This window comes from Cryptotermes secundus, unplaced genomic scaffold (genome assembly GCF_002891405.2).
Source record: "Cryptotermes secundus unplaced genomic scaffold, Csec_1.0 scaffold47, whole genome shotgun sequence".
NCBI lineage: Eukaryota > Metazoa > Arthropoda > Insecta > Blattodea > Kalotermitidae > Cryptotermes > Cryptotermes secundus.
This window is the reverse complement of record NW_019721002.1, coordinates 2,195,512-2,216,033: the sequence shown is the minus strand read 5'-3', so window position 1 is coordinate 2,216,033 and position 20,522 is coordinate 2,195,512. Positions and strand designations below refer to the sequence as shown.

Genomic DNA, 20,522 nt, shown 5'->3' with positions numbered 1-20,522 from the left:
TTTAATCCTTGGTTTGGGGTGTTACTGAGCTAAAGTTTGTCTTCAAACAACTCCTGAAGAAACTCCAGTAGCAATTATTATGTACTTGTGTGTCCCCATAAGTGAAACGATGTTTCATCTTAGAAGAATGCCACTTGCAGATTCATTTAACTGTCGATGACAGATTGCAGAAACCATTTGAATGAACCCTGCTGACTGTATTGCATGGATTACCGATGTTTTATGGGGTTTAAGCTTTAGAAATTCTGTTACCCTTCATGCATGTAACTTTGGCACAGTCTCTNTTTTTTTTTTTTTTTTTTATTTATTGTCAACAGTCCTGGTGATCTAAGTCTGTTCACCAAATTGTGAATTGTTTGGCTGCTGGGAGCTCTCTCATCATGAAATTTACATTGAGATTTTGTCAACACTTTCTTGCATATTAATGTTTTTGTGTGTTTCATACAGAAATACACATTTCCCTAAGCTGTACTGCACCAAGACATAACACACTGCTCAGGTAGTCTGTAACAGAACAAAATGGCTACAGAAGCTGATCACTGTTGCCCACTGCTGACAAATCATAAGCAGATCACCCTGCATGAACCACACTGCTCATCATGCAACATAATGCTGTGAAGCGGCCCATAAGTTAATAACTTCTCTGTGTAAAGACTGGTTGATGTTCATCATTACAGGCAGCTTGAGCAGATCCTGTCTGACGAATCCTTGCCAGCGAAGGGAGAGGAAAAGTTGGCAGCCTTGACTGCAGGAGAGCGAGCAGCATGGGCAGTAGCGCGCCAGGAATTCTTTTTCAAAGGGCTGAATCGTCAGTCGTTGGATGCCATAGAAAAGGCTGCCTTTGTTGTCGCATTGGACGACTTTCCATATGAGTTCGATGAGGTACAGTGTTTTAGGGTGGGGTGAGACTGAGTCCACTTGCTATGTCAGACACTAACTGGCCTGTTCTACCAGCACCATTTCATAGATAATGATTAATGTGGAGCAGTAGGAATGAGGATTGGTAGGGGAAACCAAAGTACCCAGACAAAACCTCTCCTGGTGCCACTTGGTCCACCACAAATCCCACATGACTTGACCTGGGCTCTAACCCAGGCCGCTGCGGTGGGAAGGTGGTGACTAACCAACTGAGCTATTGCACTGCCAAGGTACAGTGTTACTTAAGGGTATATTCAAGATCCAAGAACTTTGTCATTTTGTGGCATTTATCGCAAATGAAACATCAGTTGGATTACTGTTCGTTAGTCTTATGTAAGGACAGATGCTGCAAGAATTGATCTGAGTGTATCTTGGTTTGATAACAGCCTATATTTGGTTAAAACAAAATAAAACTTTGCAGTGGAATGCCCATTTAGTGCAGAGCCTGTTGATATAGCGGTGACACCCTACACTTTGTGCCCAGGGGGTGCTCCTTTCAGTCATCCTGTCATTGAGCGATATATAGTCTAGTTACTGGCATCGTTGCTAAATCAGACATGAAATGAACAGACCCATTTCATCTTCCTTTACTTAAGGTTTTTCCTCATGTAATATTCAGTTTCAATGATCCCAAGTCAGTAGTCTGTGTGTTAAACTTCCTTCATTTAAGACTATCCTCATTTTAATGTTTAAACAACTTTATATATCTGCATATGACAGAGTTTACTCAAATGTAACGCTCCTTTGGTGTGATTGTGTTACAGCATGACCCAAGCAAGTTAGACCATTATGGACAAATCCTGCTCCATGGGAAGGGCTATGATCGTTGGTTTGACAAATCCTTCACGCTCTGCATTGGCTCCAATGGACGGGTAAGCCACCAAGTATGTTAGTTGCTTGTCTTGTGCCTCCAGATGTCTCTCTAGTCTCTTCAAGCCTCTGCCACCTGAGTAGGGGCATTGAATCCAATTCTGATGTGGGGTCTGTTATCCCAACTTATATGGTGCTCATGAGAGTTCTGATTGGCTGACGGGTCCTGCAGCCTCTAACTTGGATCGTCACTGAATGGGATGGCATACTGGTAACACTCTGTAGGCTTGTTTTCAGTAGATGGTCAGTTTGAATTTTGGCTGGGTCTCCCAACTATTTTGAGTTTTTTTGTGGTTTTTCCTCAGTCCCTCCTGGAAAATGTAGGTAAAGTACCTTCGTTAGGTGATGATTGTTTCTTTCTAAATCCTTTCCAATCCGTTTTCTGCCATTCTTCTATTCAGCAGTCTGTAATCCAGTTGCTGTCAGTGTTGTAAAACAACCCACAAAAGATTTGGACTGCCGACTGGGGAGCAGGTATCTCTCGTACTGCTAGTGGCAGCAGAAGGAGCTGTATATGATCAGGGATTCAACTTGGACACCCTAAATGAGAGTCCATTGTCTTACCTGAAGGCCAACAGGTACCCAGAAAAATAAGGGTGCAGTTTCCCCTCTTATCCAGTCAAACCAGCTAGACAACAAGCAGTGTGGGCAGGAACAGTGGCTGAGTAATGAAATGTGCAATGTAGCACAAATCAGAGTTAGGAAACAAGGGGACAGGAAGGATAATATGATGGAAGAAGAATACAGGAGAAAGAAGGGAAAGAGATAAAGGAATTAAAGGGATATCGGATAGGGGATGTGGAAGAAATTATTCCCCACTGAATTGCAGCATGTTGCTCCCCCATGTATTTGTGTAACTGAGATGAAATGACAGACATTATCTGTGTTAGATATTTCACTTTCTGTTGTTTGACCAGTTTATTCCATTGTATAATAAAATGTTTTTCTTTTACTCGCAGATCGGTTTCAACGCGGAGCACTCGTGGTAAGTACACGACCCCATTCCTCAGTGGTACTGCATCTGCTGTTTTGTAGTTGGTGTGCCCCTTTGTTTGCACAGTGGTACATAGTATCCCTTTATGTATTTAAATTGGTTCAGATTAATTTCTACTGATGTAGAGGCTTTCAGAAGATGAAGATTGAGCATTAGTAGCAAATGAAGTCGATTGAATATTTCTAGTGAAAAGTTATCTTCCAGACTAGAGAAAGAGCACCTCGCAATATTCTGATTTCACTGTAATTGACAAATTATATTTTTTCAGTTCATGTTGGAAGATCATGTTAATCCTTTGAATCATGAAACTCACTTAAATGACGTAAAATTTGAAATTTTTTCAGCGGGGACTGTGAAGAATACCGTCTTCTGGGATGTGGCACTGTGTACATCGCATTCTGAAGATGGAGGCTATATGTTCCTCCGAAACGTCTGTTCACACAAGATCTACATGGTGCCACATCCCAGAAGACGGCATTATTCATGGTCACTGCCATGAGAACCTCAACTTTTACATAGTGTTCCTCTATGGGAAGGCTACTCATCTACAAATTCGATGATAATACCCTGAAGATGGAGGCGATACGTTCGTCTGAAACGTCGGTTCACACAAGATCTACATGGTGTCACATTCTAGAAGACGGCAGTCTTCATGTAAATGATGTTTAAAATTTAGTCTCTGCCTCACAGAAATGCACATCTACATTGTAAACACTGTTTGTTTAATGCTGTGTGAGGAAATGATTGTTGTGAGAATCATGCAAAACACATTAAATACACTGTGCAGGTAAAATGTGGAATTTATTGTTTTAAAGCTGGTGGTTCATATAGTTACCACTGTGTTTGAAAGGGTTAATGCCTGCATGAAAACAATTTTTCCAGAAAACTGTAAAGAAAAAATAAGAGAAAATTGCTTCGTGGCCTCTTTGACTGCAGGTACAAATTCTACTACAGGAATACACACCTTTGTGTGTAAGTGTGTATATGTATGTACAGCATTTGACATAATTTCTGCAGATCTTATAATCTCCATGTTCCATTGACTGGATTTAAATGGAATTGATGAGAGCCCCTTCAGGTATGCTTTGGATCCATTCAGTGAACTGTGTGTGCGTTTTTGCAGGGCTGATGCAGCTGTCATGTCACATATGTGGGAGTACATCATCTTGGAAGAAGAGACTTCTCTCACTGGGTAAACACTGCCTACAGGCCCATCAGATTTCTCCCGACTCCTGACCCCATGCCATAAGCCCATCCACATAGCCTGAATGAGCCTGCTTCTCTACTCACATTTATGCAATCTCTGATAGCGGCCGGACGTTATATTTCTTATTGTACAGCTCACAGCCACTGGATGGAGAGAGCTCTGTTGTTGTTACATATATGGCAGCATCCTTCATTGTCCAGCAGTAGAAGTCTTTGAGTCTTCAGGTGTTAAAGAGTAAATAAAAATGGTGATATTTTGCCTGTGCTTAAAGAATTGAGAACCTCACCATCAAGAAATATGGGGGACTAGCGGTATAGCTCTACCAATTCATAGCATTGTCAGTAGACTGAGATGGTGGTCAACTTCATGATCCTCCTCCTCTGGTCTGAAGAAACAGCCCCTGGTACCCATTGTATACAAGTCTGGATGCTTTGATGACGAAAAAACTCTTGCTTCTGCCAGGCATCAAACCCTATTCCTCGATCCTACACACTAGTAGCCTAGTAGCTATACTGTGATAGGTTGGGAGTCATTTTCTAAAACTTGGCCAGTTTGACTGCGTGCGTGTCACGCGCAGCTGGTCGCTGGAACATGGGCCTAGGCTTTCCCCTTTCTCTGTAGACAAGCATGATGTTGCCAGGATGTTGTCCTCTGGTCCTCTTATCTGTATTAGCTTGTCTACCCAACTCTTACGTTTGCAGTGCCGCGAACTCGATCTCCTCCTGTTTCTATTTCCTCAGTTGCCTCCCCCCGCCATTTCTGTCACTCCAGTGCTCTGTGGTCTTGATTCATCAGCACTGGACATCACTGTGTTCCTTTCCCTGATGTTTCAGTTACCTGATTTCTGCTTCATCAGATAGAAGTTTATCACTGAAGCTTCCAAATATCTGTAAGTGTAACTTCCTAAATGTGGCAAAACAAGTGTTGCAGATATCGCTGAGTTTAAGTAAAACCACATTAAACTAAACAGGTTGTTCTAATGGTAATGCTGTAGTCTTGTATTCAGGTGCTGAGTTTGAATCTGGGCTGGGATTATTCATGGGTTTCCCCAGCCCATCTACACAAATGCCAAGGTAGCACCAGGATGAGCTCATGAGCTGCCCTGCAAGTTATCAGTCTTCATGCCATTAGATAGTCACGGGATCACACATGTGCAGTGAACAAGACATAGACATGACTACTGAACAGTTTGGCACATGCCACCATGGTTCTGACTTGTGTTTGGGACGTGCCCAGTTCAAATGTTGGCCAGGACACTGACTATTCCGACTGAGGTCTTTCATGGTTTCTCTCAGTCCCTTCAAACCAATGCCAGGATTAGGCCACAACTGCTTCTTCACAGATCCTTCCAAATTCATTATTTACCAACCATCCAACCACTGGCCGCGCCATAGCTCAAGCGGTTAGTCGCTGGCTTCCCACCACGGCGGCTCGGGTTCGATCCCGGGTCTGGTCAAGTGGGATTTCTGGTGGGCAAAGTGGCGCTAGGGCAGGTTTTCTCAAAGTACTTCAGTTTCCCCTGCCAGTCTTCATTCCACCAATTGCTCCACAATCATCCTCACCTATCATCTGGGGCTGGTACAAAAGGCCAGAAGTGGCCACAGTACAAGGGACTTAGTCCCACCCCACTAGGAATAAAAAAAAAACCGTCCTCTTATTCATTGCTCCATAGACTGTGCTGCTGACTGTTATAGGGTAAACCATAAATCAAAAGATGTCCCTGTAGTGTTACTAACACGACAATTATTTTTGAGGAACGTCTTGTGGCAGTTTATTAGAGACAGTATTTTCGGAAGTCACATAGAGTCATATAGTCCCATAAGGATGAAAATTTTTAAATCGCTGAAACAATTAATTGTACCATAATGAGAAGCAACTTCTAGTTCTTCAGAACAGATCTTTAAATGTAAAACACTAATCGTTGCTGTTCTGTCATTGTGTATGTTGGCAGGGAGAGTTGGTAGTATTATGAATAGGAGCAGAAGATGGCAGCAGTAACTAGCTCAAGGTATGCTTGAGTTAGTATTTCAGTGCCCATCTTATCCAAAAGAAAGTTCATCACATGCCTCTAGATAGTAGCACCGTCTAGTACATATTGTTGTTCTTTCAAATTCAGTATCTTGGTGTAAGTGTAGCTGTCTGCTGGTAAGGTTTAAAAATTGAGAAAATGTTACACAGGCACAGAAACAGCGCATTTTATGCTCCAGATTGAATAATGATTCATGTTTGAATTCTGACAGACTATTTATAAGAAGTAAACTAGTGGCCAGGCAACGTGTATGGAATGCAACCCACAATTGGATGTCTGCAGTTCTTCATCTAGTGGCTGTGCACTGTACAGCGTACAGAGAAAGATAAGACAGGTGTTGGCACATCATTCTCAATTAGAAACACTTAAACATCCTGAGATGGATTATGAGACTTTTATGGCAGTGATTGTTCAAATTGTGGTCTTCTGGGCAAGGATCTCATTTCCCAACCCCTTCAAACATGTCTGCCTTCATGTTTAATGCAACCAGTTCCTTGCCTTGTCACCCTGAAGACAGAAGCTGCATGTTCCTCTGAAACATCTGTAGTTGCCTGCACAGTGTCACAACTCAGAAGACCACTAAACATCCTGTGTTCGTGTTGCTGACAGAAGATGATTAATTGTGTTTTACATTGTCCTCCACCCAGTGCACTTCTCTGTCACCAATTTCTCTCCTGATTGGTTCCGTCATTGCTGGTTTCCGTTCCTAGCTTCCTAAATCTGCAGCCGGTTCTCTCCATTAGCATCCTTCCTAACCAGAGATACAGCTCTGTCATTCTTTCTTCTGGGGGTTGTTTCTATGCTGTATATTTTATTTGCCAGTTCTCTTTCTTTTTTGGCATTGGTTTCTTGATTGGCGATACTTCGAGTTTAACAGAACGACTGCCGCTGAAGGCTGTCTTGTCAGTTGTTCATCTTGTGATGTATAAATGGTTATGGTTTCTCCTTGGTTTACCAGGGCTGATGCGCCTGTCATGAGTCACATGTGGGAGTACATTGTTGCGACCGAACTTGAAAATGGGTAACCAAATATTTGCATGTTTGATGATGGTGTGTTACGTGTGATACTCCATAATGACTCTGTAACTTAGTGTTGCGTTTTTTCGGTTTCTATCTAATCTGTGATTTTGGCTTTCGGATTTCAACCACGGCACACATTAAAGTTGTTCCAGTGTTTCAGTATACATTGGACAGCACCATACTCCGCTCCCCCCACACACTCCCATTGTGAGACCATCCTCCTTCCATTCCATTCACCCTGAAGATGGTGATTGCAATGTATGCTGGAGTGGATCAACCTCAGTGTGCGGTGCAAGTAAACACCAAAAGCTGAAGTCACACGACTCTGACTGTTGTGCTTGCTGCGTTATCAGAATGCCCCTGTTCTGTTCACATTGTGCAGGAGAGGTGCACCAGTTTTGTTTGTGGTGCTGCCAGTCTGTAAAGCAAGTTCACACATTCACTGCCATGCCCCCATACTGCAGCCTTACTTGCCAGGCCAGCCATTTTTCCACACAATGTCTTTTAAACTTACTACATTCATAGTTGAACTGGAATTAAGAACAGTCAGTAATTAGTGTATGTTCCAAGGACAACTTAAAAGTTTCTCTGCATTCGAGTGAAATCTGTAGGAGAAACTGACAGTTGTGTAGACAGTGATACCAGCCCACCACTGACACGCAGTGAGCCGCAAAGTATGAGGTGACAGGCAGGCAGTGTGTTGGCTGGATTGTATATAGTTCTCTTTTCTTCTTTTTGATGTGCAGAATATTAATTATGGCAAGTTCACATCTGTATGTTTGTACTTTATACAGTTTGTATTACTCATTGTCTTCTTTCTTCTAAGTACTAAACCACATCTCAGACCATAAAGATCTGAAAAATCATGAAACACCATCAAGAACTTTTCATAATGTTTTCGAGGTTCTTTTCCAAAATTTCAGGCCTTACTGTGCCTGCACTGGGCTCATGAAGAGCGTTCTCGTTCTGGTGTATGGTCCCTTGAGATGCCCCTATCCATTTTTAAATTCTGTTGGCGTTCTCTGTGACTCATTAGCTATGCAGCAAGCAGTAAAGAGCTGATCTGTGTAGATAACATTAGAGGCACACTGTAACTTGTCACACTGTTTGTTCGCACACTTGCATGCATGGGAACTTAACGAGCAGTATGCTGTAATATATCCAGAATATTACTGTGTCAACATTTATGTCAATTTTACCCTCCACCAAGATGAATTTATAGTTATTTTCTGTACTGTATTGAAAGCTGCTACTTCTACACAAGTTCCTTTGTTATCTGAAGTGGCATTCTTTACATAGTAAAAAAGAAGTGAAAGTCATATCTGTTTGTGACTGTTGCATAGATTTTCCTACAGCTTGAAGAAAGGCTGCAAAAATGCGCTCAGTAGCTCAGTAGATATGCTTAGAGAAATGTCATTCATGAACTTTGTAATGTTTGAGACCACAAGGAATATGTGAGTGACACAGGTGTAGCATGCCTTAGCAGTATTTTCAAATTGTTACAGAGATTGAAATTTACCTCATGAGTTTGATTATTGTAGCACAGACTGCTATCACCCAGAAGCAGGGAATGGGTGTAATACAGATGTGTCTTTAATATCAGTTCCCATGATGCAGACACATAAATAGCTGTAATGGAGAGTTACGCTGGGGCCACATGAGCGCACAAAATGCGTCCATTGTAACGAACGTCATGATGTCTTTTGTAGAAATAAACAAGAAAGGCGAATGCTACACTTTCTTCTGGCTCCATTGCAGACAAAAACTATGCACTGCATTCTGCAATTGTGTGGTGTCCTCAGCAACGTCCGTCATAAAGTATGTTCATTACAACGGACGCATTTTGTGTGCTCGTGTGGCCCCAGCCTTAATCTGTTGTTATGAGCACTACAGAATGCAGAAACTTTGCCATTTACAAATTTTGGACAGTAAAAATAGTTATTAAGCAATTTGGCTGAGTTTTGGCTTGTTTTTGAGAGAGTTTTGATTCGGATCTCTTGTGGGACACTGACTATCTTGACCGAGCTTTACTTTTCCTCAGTTTTTCCAGCCAAGTACTGTGATGGTATCTCAGATCACACTATGACCACTTCCTTCCCAATTCATTTTTTATCCTACCATTTGATTCTCTATGAGTTACTAACAGTGTCATTAAATAAACCATAAATTAATGTGAATGAAATGAAGATCTTGACACACTGCAAGGTATAAATTTAATTTTTCTCTCACAGAAATAATTTTTTAGCATATGTGCATACGGCCTTTCTCCTCTCTCTGTCTGCTTCTAGAAAGCCGATGAGAGGGAGAGAACATAATAGCATTTTCACTACTTATCTCTGTACTGGGTAGAAGAGTTCTCATCTGTTTTACTTTTAATCTGATGATTTGTGCAAGCTGCATGTGTGTGACCAGCATGGTTGGTGTTCCTGATAGTATCTTGTGCTGAAACATTGTCATTGTTATTCAGAAACTGCACTTTCAGTTTTCTAACAGACTTACTCCATATTCTAAGACCAGGTGTTGGTGTGGGCATTGTAACAAGGGTTTGGTGGTGTATGGGATGTGAGGTTCTCACAGCAGTGAATATTATGATTACAGTCTTGTGGGATGTGGTGCTACGTGCTATGGTGGATAGTTTGAAGCAAGCAGTTACAGGCACTTCAGAAATGTTTGTACCTGTATACCATGCTATACAGCTTCACATATCGGAACTAAATACTCTTAAGGTTTTATGATATACATTTGTGTTCACATCATGGATCCAATAACCTCCCCATAGTGCTGGAAATAAAACATGTCGCACATTACAAATTGATGACGACTACATATCATACATCCTTGGTCCAGTAACATATATATAATCAGGCCTCTCACAGACAGCACAAGTTGTCAAATCATGTGTTTTAAAAAGTTTAAATTAACTGTGTCAGTTCAGTTCCGAAGAGTTTTCCTCTCTAACATTTCCTGAACTCGCTTCATTCTCCTATCCATCAGTTAAAAGGTAATAGCATATTTCCAGCTGTACAGTATTTTAAGGAAAGCAGATGAGGAACTGTGTTTAGTTGTGGTGATAGGATCAGCAGGTAATCAAGTGCTGGTACCAGTCTCCTTGAGTACTTTGCATCACATCCCAGAAGTATCTAATCATAGTCTAGTTTCCATTTATTGAGGTAAGTTTACCTTGTTGAAGGCCGTGCCATGGCTCAAGCGGTTAGTCACTAGCTTCCCACCACAGAGGCCTGGGTTCGATCCCAGGTCTGGTCAAGTTGGATTTGTAGTGGACAAAGTGGCACTGGGGCAGGTTTTCTTGGAGTACTTTGGTTTCCCCTGCCAATCTTCATTCCACCAAATACTCCATCATCATAATCACCTGGGGCAGGTACAGTAGGCAAATCAGTAGCTGCTGTGCCAAGTGGTCCCAGCTGGACTGCACCCCCCACCAAGCGAAAAAAGTTTACTTTGTTACTCCTTCTCTATGTTAGAGACCAAAGACATTTTCCATTCAAACTGGGGCCCAATTTAGGTTTACTCAGTGTCATCAATTTGTGTAGAGTAATGTTAATTTCTTGTAAAACTAGTGGATATATGGTTTGAATAATTTGTTTCAGTCCTGTACTGTAATTTTGCAGTTGTATGAGATCTGAGGTTCTCATGGTGATGGGTGTCAGGATTTCCTGCCATGTGACGCTGTATAGTTGAGTATATTGTTACCAGTATTTGTGAGGAGGCTGTTGCTCGAGCTGCAGGATAGGAGAGTGAGCCGTGCAGACATAGGGAAGGGAGGAGGGTATCCGTGTGCTCATTCTCCAGCTCTGCTTGCCCTTCTGTCCTGAATATGCAGGTAGCAGATTCCCTGCAAATGGCAGTAGGTTTCTAACACGCCTGTGGAGACAGCAGCCTTCATAGGCACCACTGTGAGGACCCCAGATCTTGCAGAACTGTTGCGACTACTAGTGTTTGCTGTGAATGTTATTCTGCAGATACAGTGACGACGGGAGAACAAGAGGGACCCCAGAGTTCACACCTCCGGTTCCCATAAGGTTACAGTGGAATCTCTTACCACCTTGCATTGTAGCAATTGAGAAGTCATATCAGGTAGGAAGGTACAGTACAGTACAGTCACATTTCAGCACGATGACATATTTGGATATGAGTGGATAATACGTTTCATAGAAGTGAAGAATCATGTTGCAGTCTTCGCAGTTATGGCACCATGTAGTCTGGCAGGTGCTTACCCAGAAGTTGGAGGCAGTGTGCCTAACTGGAATGTTCTTATTCATGTACTAGACTGTATGCCGCAATAACACAGAAGACCACAATATGAAACTTCATTTTATTTTCCCAGAATGTTAATGTAGCAAAGTCTTTACTGTGGCAGTGTTTTGTATAATTATTGGGTCTACCTAGTTAGCTGTGTACAAGTCAGAAAAAAGGAGAAACCATTTCACAATCAGTTTGAATGATTAAAATGTAGTCATTAACATAATGATTTTTTTAGTATAAAATTCTGGTGTGAGGAACTGAAACAGTTGCCTTTTATTTTAGTGTAAATATTGCCTGAACTTAAAATGTCGCTTTAATTAAAGTGTGTATCTTAATTCTAAAGGTACACTGTCCTTATGTTTACTGAGTTTCTGGACTTCTCCACTTTGGGTATTCCAAACAGAACACTGTTTTTGAAATTGGATCTGTTTACATCCTAACCTCTTCACCCAAGTGTTTTCAATGTTAGGTGATGGAAAAAGCCCAGAAACTTGGTAATCACAAATGAAATCCTTACCCAAAACAGTAATAAAAGTTTATGCAGTTTGTTGCCTAAATTAAATTCACATCCTTTGTTATTTATTGGTTAAAGGCTCTGTGTTTTGTGTTGACTTGCTATGCTTATAACCAGTTCATTTCATCTGCAGGTGGCATTAAGTCTGCTGAATGATGTAGACTTACGAGCTTACATGCACAGTGCATATGGCAAGGGTTTCATGAAGGAGTGTCGCATCAGTCCAGATGCCTTTATACAAATGGCTCTTCAGCTGGCTTATTACAGGGTGAGATAACACTGCAACTCAAAATTGCTCATTCCACAATGAATTGTGGATCTGAATATGGTACCTCTTGCCATAAATAAAGCACGATCTGTGACCAGTGGCAATATTATATCGGTAGTTACTATAGGATTCTGATGATGGTGTATAACACACAGAGATATTGGTCCAGTGATTGAGGCTAGCTCTTTCTAAGGGACCCAACAGAATAGATGTTTTCCCTCACCTGAGGATGGAAACAGATCCAGTTCCCGAAACGTCGTGTTTTTTCTTAGTTATCTTAAAAACCAGGACGATGGATAAAGTCCGAAAACCCAATATCCCTGAATATTATATCGGTATTTTCATACAGAAGGTCTTATTTCATATACATACATGGTAATTCAAAGTCCATTACCAAATTTTAGGATGTTTTCGAGAGATAATCTGGAGCAGAAAATGTAACTATTATAAATATATTGGTGATGTATGTTCATATTCTATGATTGAAACAAATTCTGCATGCCTGTTTTTAGTGTGATTTGTAAGAAACAGTTAACTTGTGCTGCAGCCCTTTTGTCTTATTTTTAAGTGTTTATAATTATTACTTCCAGATTCTGTTGAATGAATTCCCATGGAATTTCATGTTGGGGTGGGGATTTCTCATCATGTGTACTGAGGGGCTGATTGAAGTTGGAATTACTTCTCAATGTAGACATATCCTGCATTATTACCAGTGCAGGTCACAAGGCAGTCATAAATTTGGAATGCTAGAGGAAGTATGCAGAGCCAGGATAACATAGTAGGTGTAGCAACTGGCTACAGGCTGGAGTTCGAGTCGCGGTAGGATCAAGAATATTCTCTTCTCCACGTCGTCCAGACCGGCTCTGGGGTTCACCCAACCTCCTATACAATGGGTACCAGGGGCTCTTTTCCTGGAAGTAAAGCAGCCAGGCATGAAGCTGACAACTCACCTCCAGCTAGTGCCTATGTCAAGAAAATGCGGATCTGTACCTTCACACTCCCATGCACCTTCATGGCATAGTGCTTAATTAGTTAAGCACAGGGACAACTTTACATTTCACCTTAGAGTAAGTATTCTGTTTTATTGTTGTATGTTTACAGGATGCTGGTCGGTTTAGTTTGACATATGAAGCATCCATGACACGATTGTTCCGTGAAGGAAGGACTGAGACAGTACGTCCGTGCACAATAGAATCAGCAGCATGGGTCCGTGCTATGGTTGGAAACACTGCCTCGGTGAGAAATTGGTCTGGCAAAGTTATTAAACTAAGTCCTCTACAGTGTGTGTGTTGAGCCTGTATTTCTGAACCTTCAGTTGAGGCACCTCTTGGTCTTCTCAGAGTGAAACTTGACGTACCTCTTTTCATTGTCAAGTTCATTTTTCCCTCAAGCTGCATTTACTGTGTGTTATAAACACGAAGATACCGAGACTTCTGAACTTATTTGTTGCATATACAGAAGGAGTTATATGAAAGAAAGTTTTCATACGGCTTTTTAGACCCTTTTGACATAAGATTAACAATGCATGAGACATATTTCAGGTACCTTTTATTGAGTCCTAGTGTAACCAAATTCAGAACTACTACTGTGAGGTTAGTTTATGAGTACGTCTTCCATTTGATGTTCATAAATCTCGTATTTAGATAAACATGTAGCTTCAAATAATGCAGCAGCTGTGGTCTACTGGCAGGTGGAGGAGCGTGTGCGGTTACTGCAGATCGCTTGCAGAGTACATCAGATGGCATACCAAGATGCCATGTGTGGTAAGGGCATTGACCGTCACCTGTTCTGCCTTTATGTGGTCTCCAAGTACCTGGAGGTAGATTCTCCATTTCTCAAAAAAGTGCTGAGTGAACCCTGGCGACTGTCCACATCGCAGACTCCTCATGGACAAACGCCGAAACTGGATTTGAAGAAGTACCCTAGATGCATCTCAGCAGGAGGAGGTTTCGGTCCTGTTGCAGATGATGGCTATGGGGTGTCATACATAATTGCAGGAGAGGACCTCATCTTCTTCCATATCACTAGCAAACGAAGCTCACCCGAAACTGTAAGTTCCCATGTAACTAACTCTGTGGCACAGGTTCAATCCTAAGACATTTATAGTAACACAGCAGGTGAAGAAATTTTGCATCTTTTGCATAACCTTGTGGTTAAATTTTATATGCCACTTGATTTCTTGAGCCAGTTGCATCCTGTTATCAACCTCCAGTGTCCTGTTTTCCTCCCATCACCAATGTTACCGCAGTCAGTAGAAATACAAGTAATGTAGTTGATGCACAAACTTGTGAGGTGGTAGTACCATATCTTGACATGATATGTAGAAATGGGTCTTCGAAAGATATGCTACTTTCATTAAGGTAATTTCTTCGTAGGGTGATTGTGCAGACATTTTTTAGTTTTTGTTTTAATTACTGAACCATTTGAGCTGGACACGTGAAATTTGATATGGAGGTAGATAATACTCCACACCCCACTGTGAGACCTGTATACCAAGCTTCATCTGCCACCTGCCTCATTCACTTGGCAGATGGTAACTGCAGTGTATGCCATGTTATTGGGTCAGTTTCAACTTATGACATATTTCAATTCAAAAGTCAAAATTACACGTGTAGCTTCATGTTGGGCTCTCGTGTGAAGTTACTATATTTTGTGCTTATTTTTTTTTTCTCTCTCCCTTCCTTTTGTAAATTGTTCGTTGACTGATTGACATAATTAAGTGGGTGAAGCTAACTGAAAAAAGGAAAGTAGTAACATTTTGTTGTGTGTATTGCTCCTTCAGGACTCGAGCCGCTTTGCACAGCATATAGAGCGGGCATTGTCAGACATAGAGAATTTGTTCCTGGAATGGAGGCGACTACAGCAGCAGAAGAATCACAAACATTAATGTCACATGTGCTTAGGGAATTTGCAGTAGGCATTCCACGGTTGAGCTCAGCCCCATGACTTCTGTGTTTGATGGGCAGTATGCAATATGTTTCTGAGTCAGTATATCGCCCTTGTGTCTTTTTACTTATGATTATTATCATCATTTTATTCACTGAGAAATTAGTTTGGATCTGAAAAAATATACAGTGTTATGGAACCATGCATCATGGTATGTGAAAGTGGGTGCATGGTTCTACCTTTCACATTTGGCACTAACAATGCATTATTTCACAACAAAGGTATTAATGTTGGTAGTTAACATACAGACTCCGTACAGAGTACATCTTCAGTCTGTTGCATCTTGAATTATATATTTTATAGTATGTTTTGAAATGAAAGGTTTTCTTTTTCAATCCACGTCCTAAATTAATTGTTTTATGTCCAGATTACAACCTTGTGGGATGTAGCACCATGTAGTGTGGTGGGTAGGTTGCAGAACCTGCTACTGTAACGTTTTTCTTCATTCCTCTGCCTTGAAGATGAAGGCAAAGCATTGGCACCTGTATATGAAACTGTGTGGTGTCACATCCCAGACGACTGTAGTCCGACTTTTCACTGATGTGAGATGTTTGAATTTCATGTGGTTTTATTTCAGTTACTGTTCAAACCTGGCACATTTCAGGATGATCAGTGTTGTGGAGTGAATTGTGCTCTGTTGTGAAAAATTTCAAGTGACAGAGGGAATTTGTTAAGGAGGCATGACAATGTAAAAAATCTGTGTATATCACAGTGTGATATACCGGTGTGCCAGATTATTTAACTCTTACAAATGTGAATCAATGCAATTTCAACATGCAACGCTCAATGCAATGTTTCTTGTTGACTGTTATATAATCATATATATTTTTTATTTTTAAATAATTCTTGATGGTGTTGGAAGTTTTATTTTATAAAAGCAATCTGGAGTTTTTGAAAAGGCAGATTGTGTACTAAGTCAGGACATTCCGCACATCTGTGTTGGGACTATTATGCCATTGCAATCTGCTGCCTGTGGGAACACTACAAATGGAATAAAAAATAATTCAGTTAAAAGAAAAAAAAAACATGACATGATTAACTTGAGGTAATTTTACCACAAAACTGTATTATTTTATTTCATTTCCATAAATATGTTATTTATATAAGCAAAATTATAATACCTTAAGTACTTAGACACTTACAGATATTTGTTTACACATATTTTCATATCTTCTCACTGTTACTTTCCTGCCTCCATTTCTATCATATTCGGCGCACACCAAACTGTATATTTCCCCCCCCCCCTTTTTTTTATTGTGGCTGGTAGAAGCCAGGTTGGAAATCAGAGAGGATGGGAAAAGGTTAATACATGGCAGTTACATTTGTAAACTAAGCAGACAAATACAGATATAAGCAAAATATTGCAGGCTTCCAGAACCCCTTCTGAATCTATCGATATGCTATGTCTTTCAGGCAGCTTTCATTAAACAATCAAAATGAGTTTGCCCAATATCGTTCTAGTTACACCAGTCATTGCATTAAGGATATTGGAGGAACACAACTCTGATCAAAAGTACATTGATAAGACTAAAGAAGTGAACTGTTTGGTATACTGAGAAATATTCATTTTCCTTGGATTTTCTGTTCCTTTTTTTTTATTTTCAGTATGTAGGTGATTACTGTTGCATTTTCCTCCTGCATTCGTCCCACTGGATCATTATAGCTATGGACCCTTATATTGAGACATGCAATATCTTTTCTTGCCTTGAACAGTAATTTAGAGGAATTTTCATTTCCATCAATTAAGAGTTTTAATTAACTTCAGCATACAACAATTGAACAAGAGTATGTACACCATGTGGACAAAAATTGAGAACTTTTATTTGTTAGTAGGTGTCATCCATTGTATATATTTGATACTACCTGGTATATATAACATTTGTCATTACTTTGTACATATGGCCATTAGCCTTTATCGGCCATCTATTACTGTTTATTGTACTATAGTCTGTTAACAATGCAACAAATTGTTCCTTCTTTCTTACACTCTCACATTCAATATAACATGTTTCGGCCCTGAATGACTATCTTCAGGTGTTGTACTATGCTGAAACTGCTACACTGCACTAATATTGTCCGTTTATCACATATGCGACTGCAAACTTCATGGTTTAAAATGTCATACTCGATGTCAATTGGTATGCACTAAATTAGGACATGCTGTAGTTCACTTAATTTAAATCAATAAAATTTATTATAATTTTGTGTAAATTTTGTAAAATTCTAATTACAACTCACAAGGGTCATTGTCCACTTGTTATGATCTGTTTCCTTTACTTCAGATGTTTAATGCATTGACTTGTTTTTCTGTATGTAAGCCTGATGTTCTGTTACATCTTCAATCTGCAATTTTGCCCCTTGTGCATTGTTCCATCTTGCAGCATGTGGTGTCATCTTCACTACATAATTGCAAAGTCCAAAAGACCAGCAATCCCGAGTTACGTGCACCATCATTGGATACCTTTAGAATCTTCCAGATTGAACATTTGAAGCTCTGAGGAGAAAGTAACAAATGCCATCCATTTATAGTAACTGCACAGACAGTTAAGAATTAATCATCATATTTCATTATTCCTTCTACGTGGAAAATTTTAACTTTCTGTTGTGTGTTGGTAATTTTAAACCCAACAGAATATGTCTAGGATAGTAACTTTTTATATTATATTGTGTGGTCAGTGAGATTTGAGGTTGATGCAGCCGTGATTGAAGATTGTTACCTCAGGTGCGTGACTGGGTAGTTGGATTGGTACAAACGTTTTTGAGTTTGCCATTTCCTTGTTGGAGAAATGGCAGGACAGTGCATTTTGCTGTACTTTGATACCCAGTGGCATTAAGGTAAGGTATATAAGTATGACCCCATGAAAATGAATGGTGGAGTGGAGGTATAGCTCCATCATTCATCAGGTCTGCGCAAGATGAAGGCGAATGGTCATCTTCACACTCCACGTATACGATCCGTGAAATTGTGTAGGAGACCCAACCAGTGGCATAAAAGGGTATAGTGTGAATCTAAAGTACATGTCTTGGGTACTGAGGGATCCATGGTACGCATTACCAACACACGAAACACTTAAGCGCGAGAACGTTTAGGCGTTTGCGATCCTGTTGTAGGTGCTAGCTTACCGTATGTTTATTCGTTTTTGGGTTTGACGATGTCTAAAAGAGAAGGTAGTAGAGCGCCTCGTTATTTTCAGTTCTATAATGGAGAATGGGAAAAGCTACCTATATTTAAAGGTATTAAAATAATTTAGTTGTTAGACAAATTAATTCAATGAAACATCTGCTGGTTTTAAGTTATAAGTTAGTGCATCCGTGGTTGTGTTAGATATGATTAGTATCTAACCTAGTATCGAAAAACATGCTGAAATTAGCTTATGCAGGAACTGAACTTACGGTATACAGTATTGGAAGAAATTGACTCCCATTTTCCATGTTACATTACTTTAGAGAAGGGGTATAGTGGTGTACAGTGGTGATTGACAGGAAAAGTTGGAATCCTGCGTATTGTAACAAAATCACGACAATGTTTCCATAAGAAAAGATAAATTTTATGTAAAACATACCCTGCTTGTCGCCTCACCCTTCCTCTAATCCCTATTTATCAGCTCCATTTTGTCGAACTTCGCCCTGAGAGTTGTGCGGAAGGAATTTTTGCTTGTATGGTATATTAAAAAATGCTTTTTTGCACAACTCTTATGACGTATAAGGTACCTGAGAAGAAACGTGTAAATGGAAGGGGGGTATTATTTTTCTTTAAAACATTAATTTAAGACACTTTTAAATAGGTAGTTAAATGACCGTCATTTTTCTGTTATTTCAACATATTGCAATATTCCCTGCAAACTTTGTATACAAGTATTCCTAACCTACTACAGTGCCAAATTTTGTATATCCAGCTTTTGTGGTTCAGAATTCATTGTAGTGATGTCTGGGAGCAAGTTTTTGTAATGAAAATTATTTTTGTCTGACTTCAAATTCTTGGTGGTAGGAACTGCTTAGGCTTGGTTGCAATTACAAATTAAAATTGATATTCAGGTGACAAAAGGTAATAGCCATTATTCACACAGAAACAGAGTAGTCATTCTTACATGAAAGTGAAATAGTTGGCTGTTGCAAGAGGCTCCAGAAGTCAAGAAGGGCTTTCTTAGCAGAGGCAAGGGAGTTGTTGAGTGGAGAATACCTTGAATCTTGTATAAAACCTCATTTGAAACTTGAAGTGTTAGGTAATTCAGTTTAATGGTTTGATATGGTCACAGAAGTCAGTATAAATTGCATTATTTTCTGTGTAGTAAAAATACCAGTCTTTGTGGGCCACGATTACATTACAATGATTGTATATGTGGATCTCACGGACCATGGTTTTATGCCTGTTATGCCTCCACAAACTATGCAAATTAAATTAAGGTAAATTAATTTAAATGAACCTGACCATTCACCACATTTTGATGTCTAGGAAGAAGTATGAAGGTAGTTACAAATAAGGAGGAATCAAATTATGTTACAGCGACTCAGTGTATGCCTCTGAATTAATTTTTTAGCCACTAGGCCTAACAAAGTATTCTAACCTAGACATGTCAGTGAATTTGATTTTTATTTAGGGTTACCAGCTCTAATGGGAATTGTTATAATTTATTAATCTTTTCACCATATTGTAAAGATATATCATTATTTGTTATAATTTGTGAACAGAACTGAGACTTTTGTTATTAAAGTGTATATATATGTCAAAGTCCTTTGCAGGCAAAAGCAATGTGACTGTTCACCACATTGAAACTATAAGGTGCCCCCCCCTCAGGGTTCCATGTCATATTTTGAATCTGTTATTTCTGCCTGTCTACCTCAGATTTAGAGATCTAAAATTACTTTATAAGATTTGAGGTTTTCACTGGAGTGACTATGAAGAATACCATCTTCTGGGATGTTGTGCCGTGTAGATCTTGTGTGAACCAACGTTCCTCCGAAACATCAGTTCACACAAGATCTACACAATGCCACATCCCAGAAGATGGCATTCTTAAAATTACTTTGATCATCTTTTTCTTTTTCCATCTATAATGCAACAAATTAGTAACATTACTTCACGTTTATTTCATACAGTGATTGTTAATGTATAAAATGTTATTAACCTAACTTATTAATATATATATATATATACACATATGTTTCAGCCTTACAAAGCCATCTTCAGGGAACATTCTAATTGACTGTGTGCTAATCATGTAGTATTCCCAAGATATATCATTGACGTTCCTTCATATCTTTTTGAATTGTGGCTGTTTCTGTGTCATATTGCATGTGTTGTTTTCCGTTGTGTATATCAAGCATTGCTGTACATTCCTTGAAAATAATTCATAAAGATCAAAAAGGTATGAAGGAACATCGACAACATATCTTGGGAATATTTATTTATTTCGTCTCTATAGACCATTGTTACATGATATAGGACAAGTCAGTTACTGTACATTGGCTGATTACAATAAGAGAATAAAGTTA

The 20,522-nt window shown here is 39.7% G+C and overlaps 2 protein-coding genes across 12 annotated transcripts in view; both read left to right on the top strand.

Moving 5' to 3' along the window:
* Positions 1 to 16,133, top strand: part of LOC111873809 (carnitine O-palmitoyltransferase 1, liver isoform) — a 44,902-nt gene extending 28,769 nt beyond the window's left edge. For 6 of the 9 annotated variants that reach the window (XM_023868794.2, XM_023868802.2, XM_023868810.2 and 3 more), the window contains exons 8-16: positions 678 to 882; positions 1,683 to 1,790; positions 2,748 to 2,773; positions 3,906 to 3,974; positions 11,019 to 11,133; positions 11,949 to 12,083; positions 13,185 to 13,319; positions 13,774 to 14,133; positions 14,866 to 16,133. In XM_023868794.2, the coding sequence (XP_023724562.1) occupies positions 678 to 882; positions 1,683 to 1,790; positions 2,748 to 2,773; positions 3,906 to 3,974; positions 11,019 to 11,133; positions 11,949 to 12,083; positions 13,185 to 13,319; positions 13,774 to 14,133; positions 14,866 to 14,970 (1,258 nt within the window). In that variant the 3' untranslated portion in view covers positions 14,971 to 16,133. Of the gene's footprint in view, positions 1 to 677; positions 883 to 1,682; positions 1,791 to 2,747; positions 2,774 to 3,905; positions 3,975 to 6,976; positions 7,040 to 11,018; positions 11,134 to 11,948; positions 12,084 to 13,184; positions 13,320 to 13,773; positions 14,134 to 14,865 lie in introns of all 9 variants that reach the window. The other 3 variants (XM_033755307.1, XM_023868846.2, XM_023868838.2) reach the window with 3 other exon arrangements.
* A 1,980-nt stretch (positions 16,134 to 18,113) lies between these two features.
* LOC111874610 (5-hydroxyisourate hydrolase) overlaps positions 18,114 to 20,522 on the top strand; it is a 13,724-nt gene continuing 11,315 nt past the window's right edge. Inside the window, exon 1 of one of the 3 annotated variants that reach the window (XM_033755489.1) lies at positions 18,114 to 18,263. In XM_033755489.1, coding sequence (XP_033611380.1) covers positions 18,182 to 18,263 — 82 coding nt within the window. In that variant the 5' untranslated portion in view covers positions 18,114 to 18,181. The remainder of the gene's footprint in view (positions 18,264 to 20,522) is intronic. The other 2 variants (XM_023870256.2, XM_033755487.1) reach the window with 2 other exon arrangements.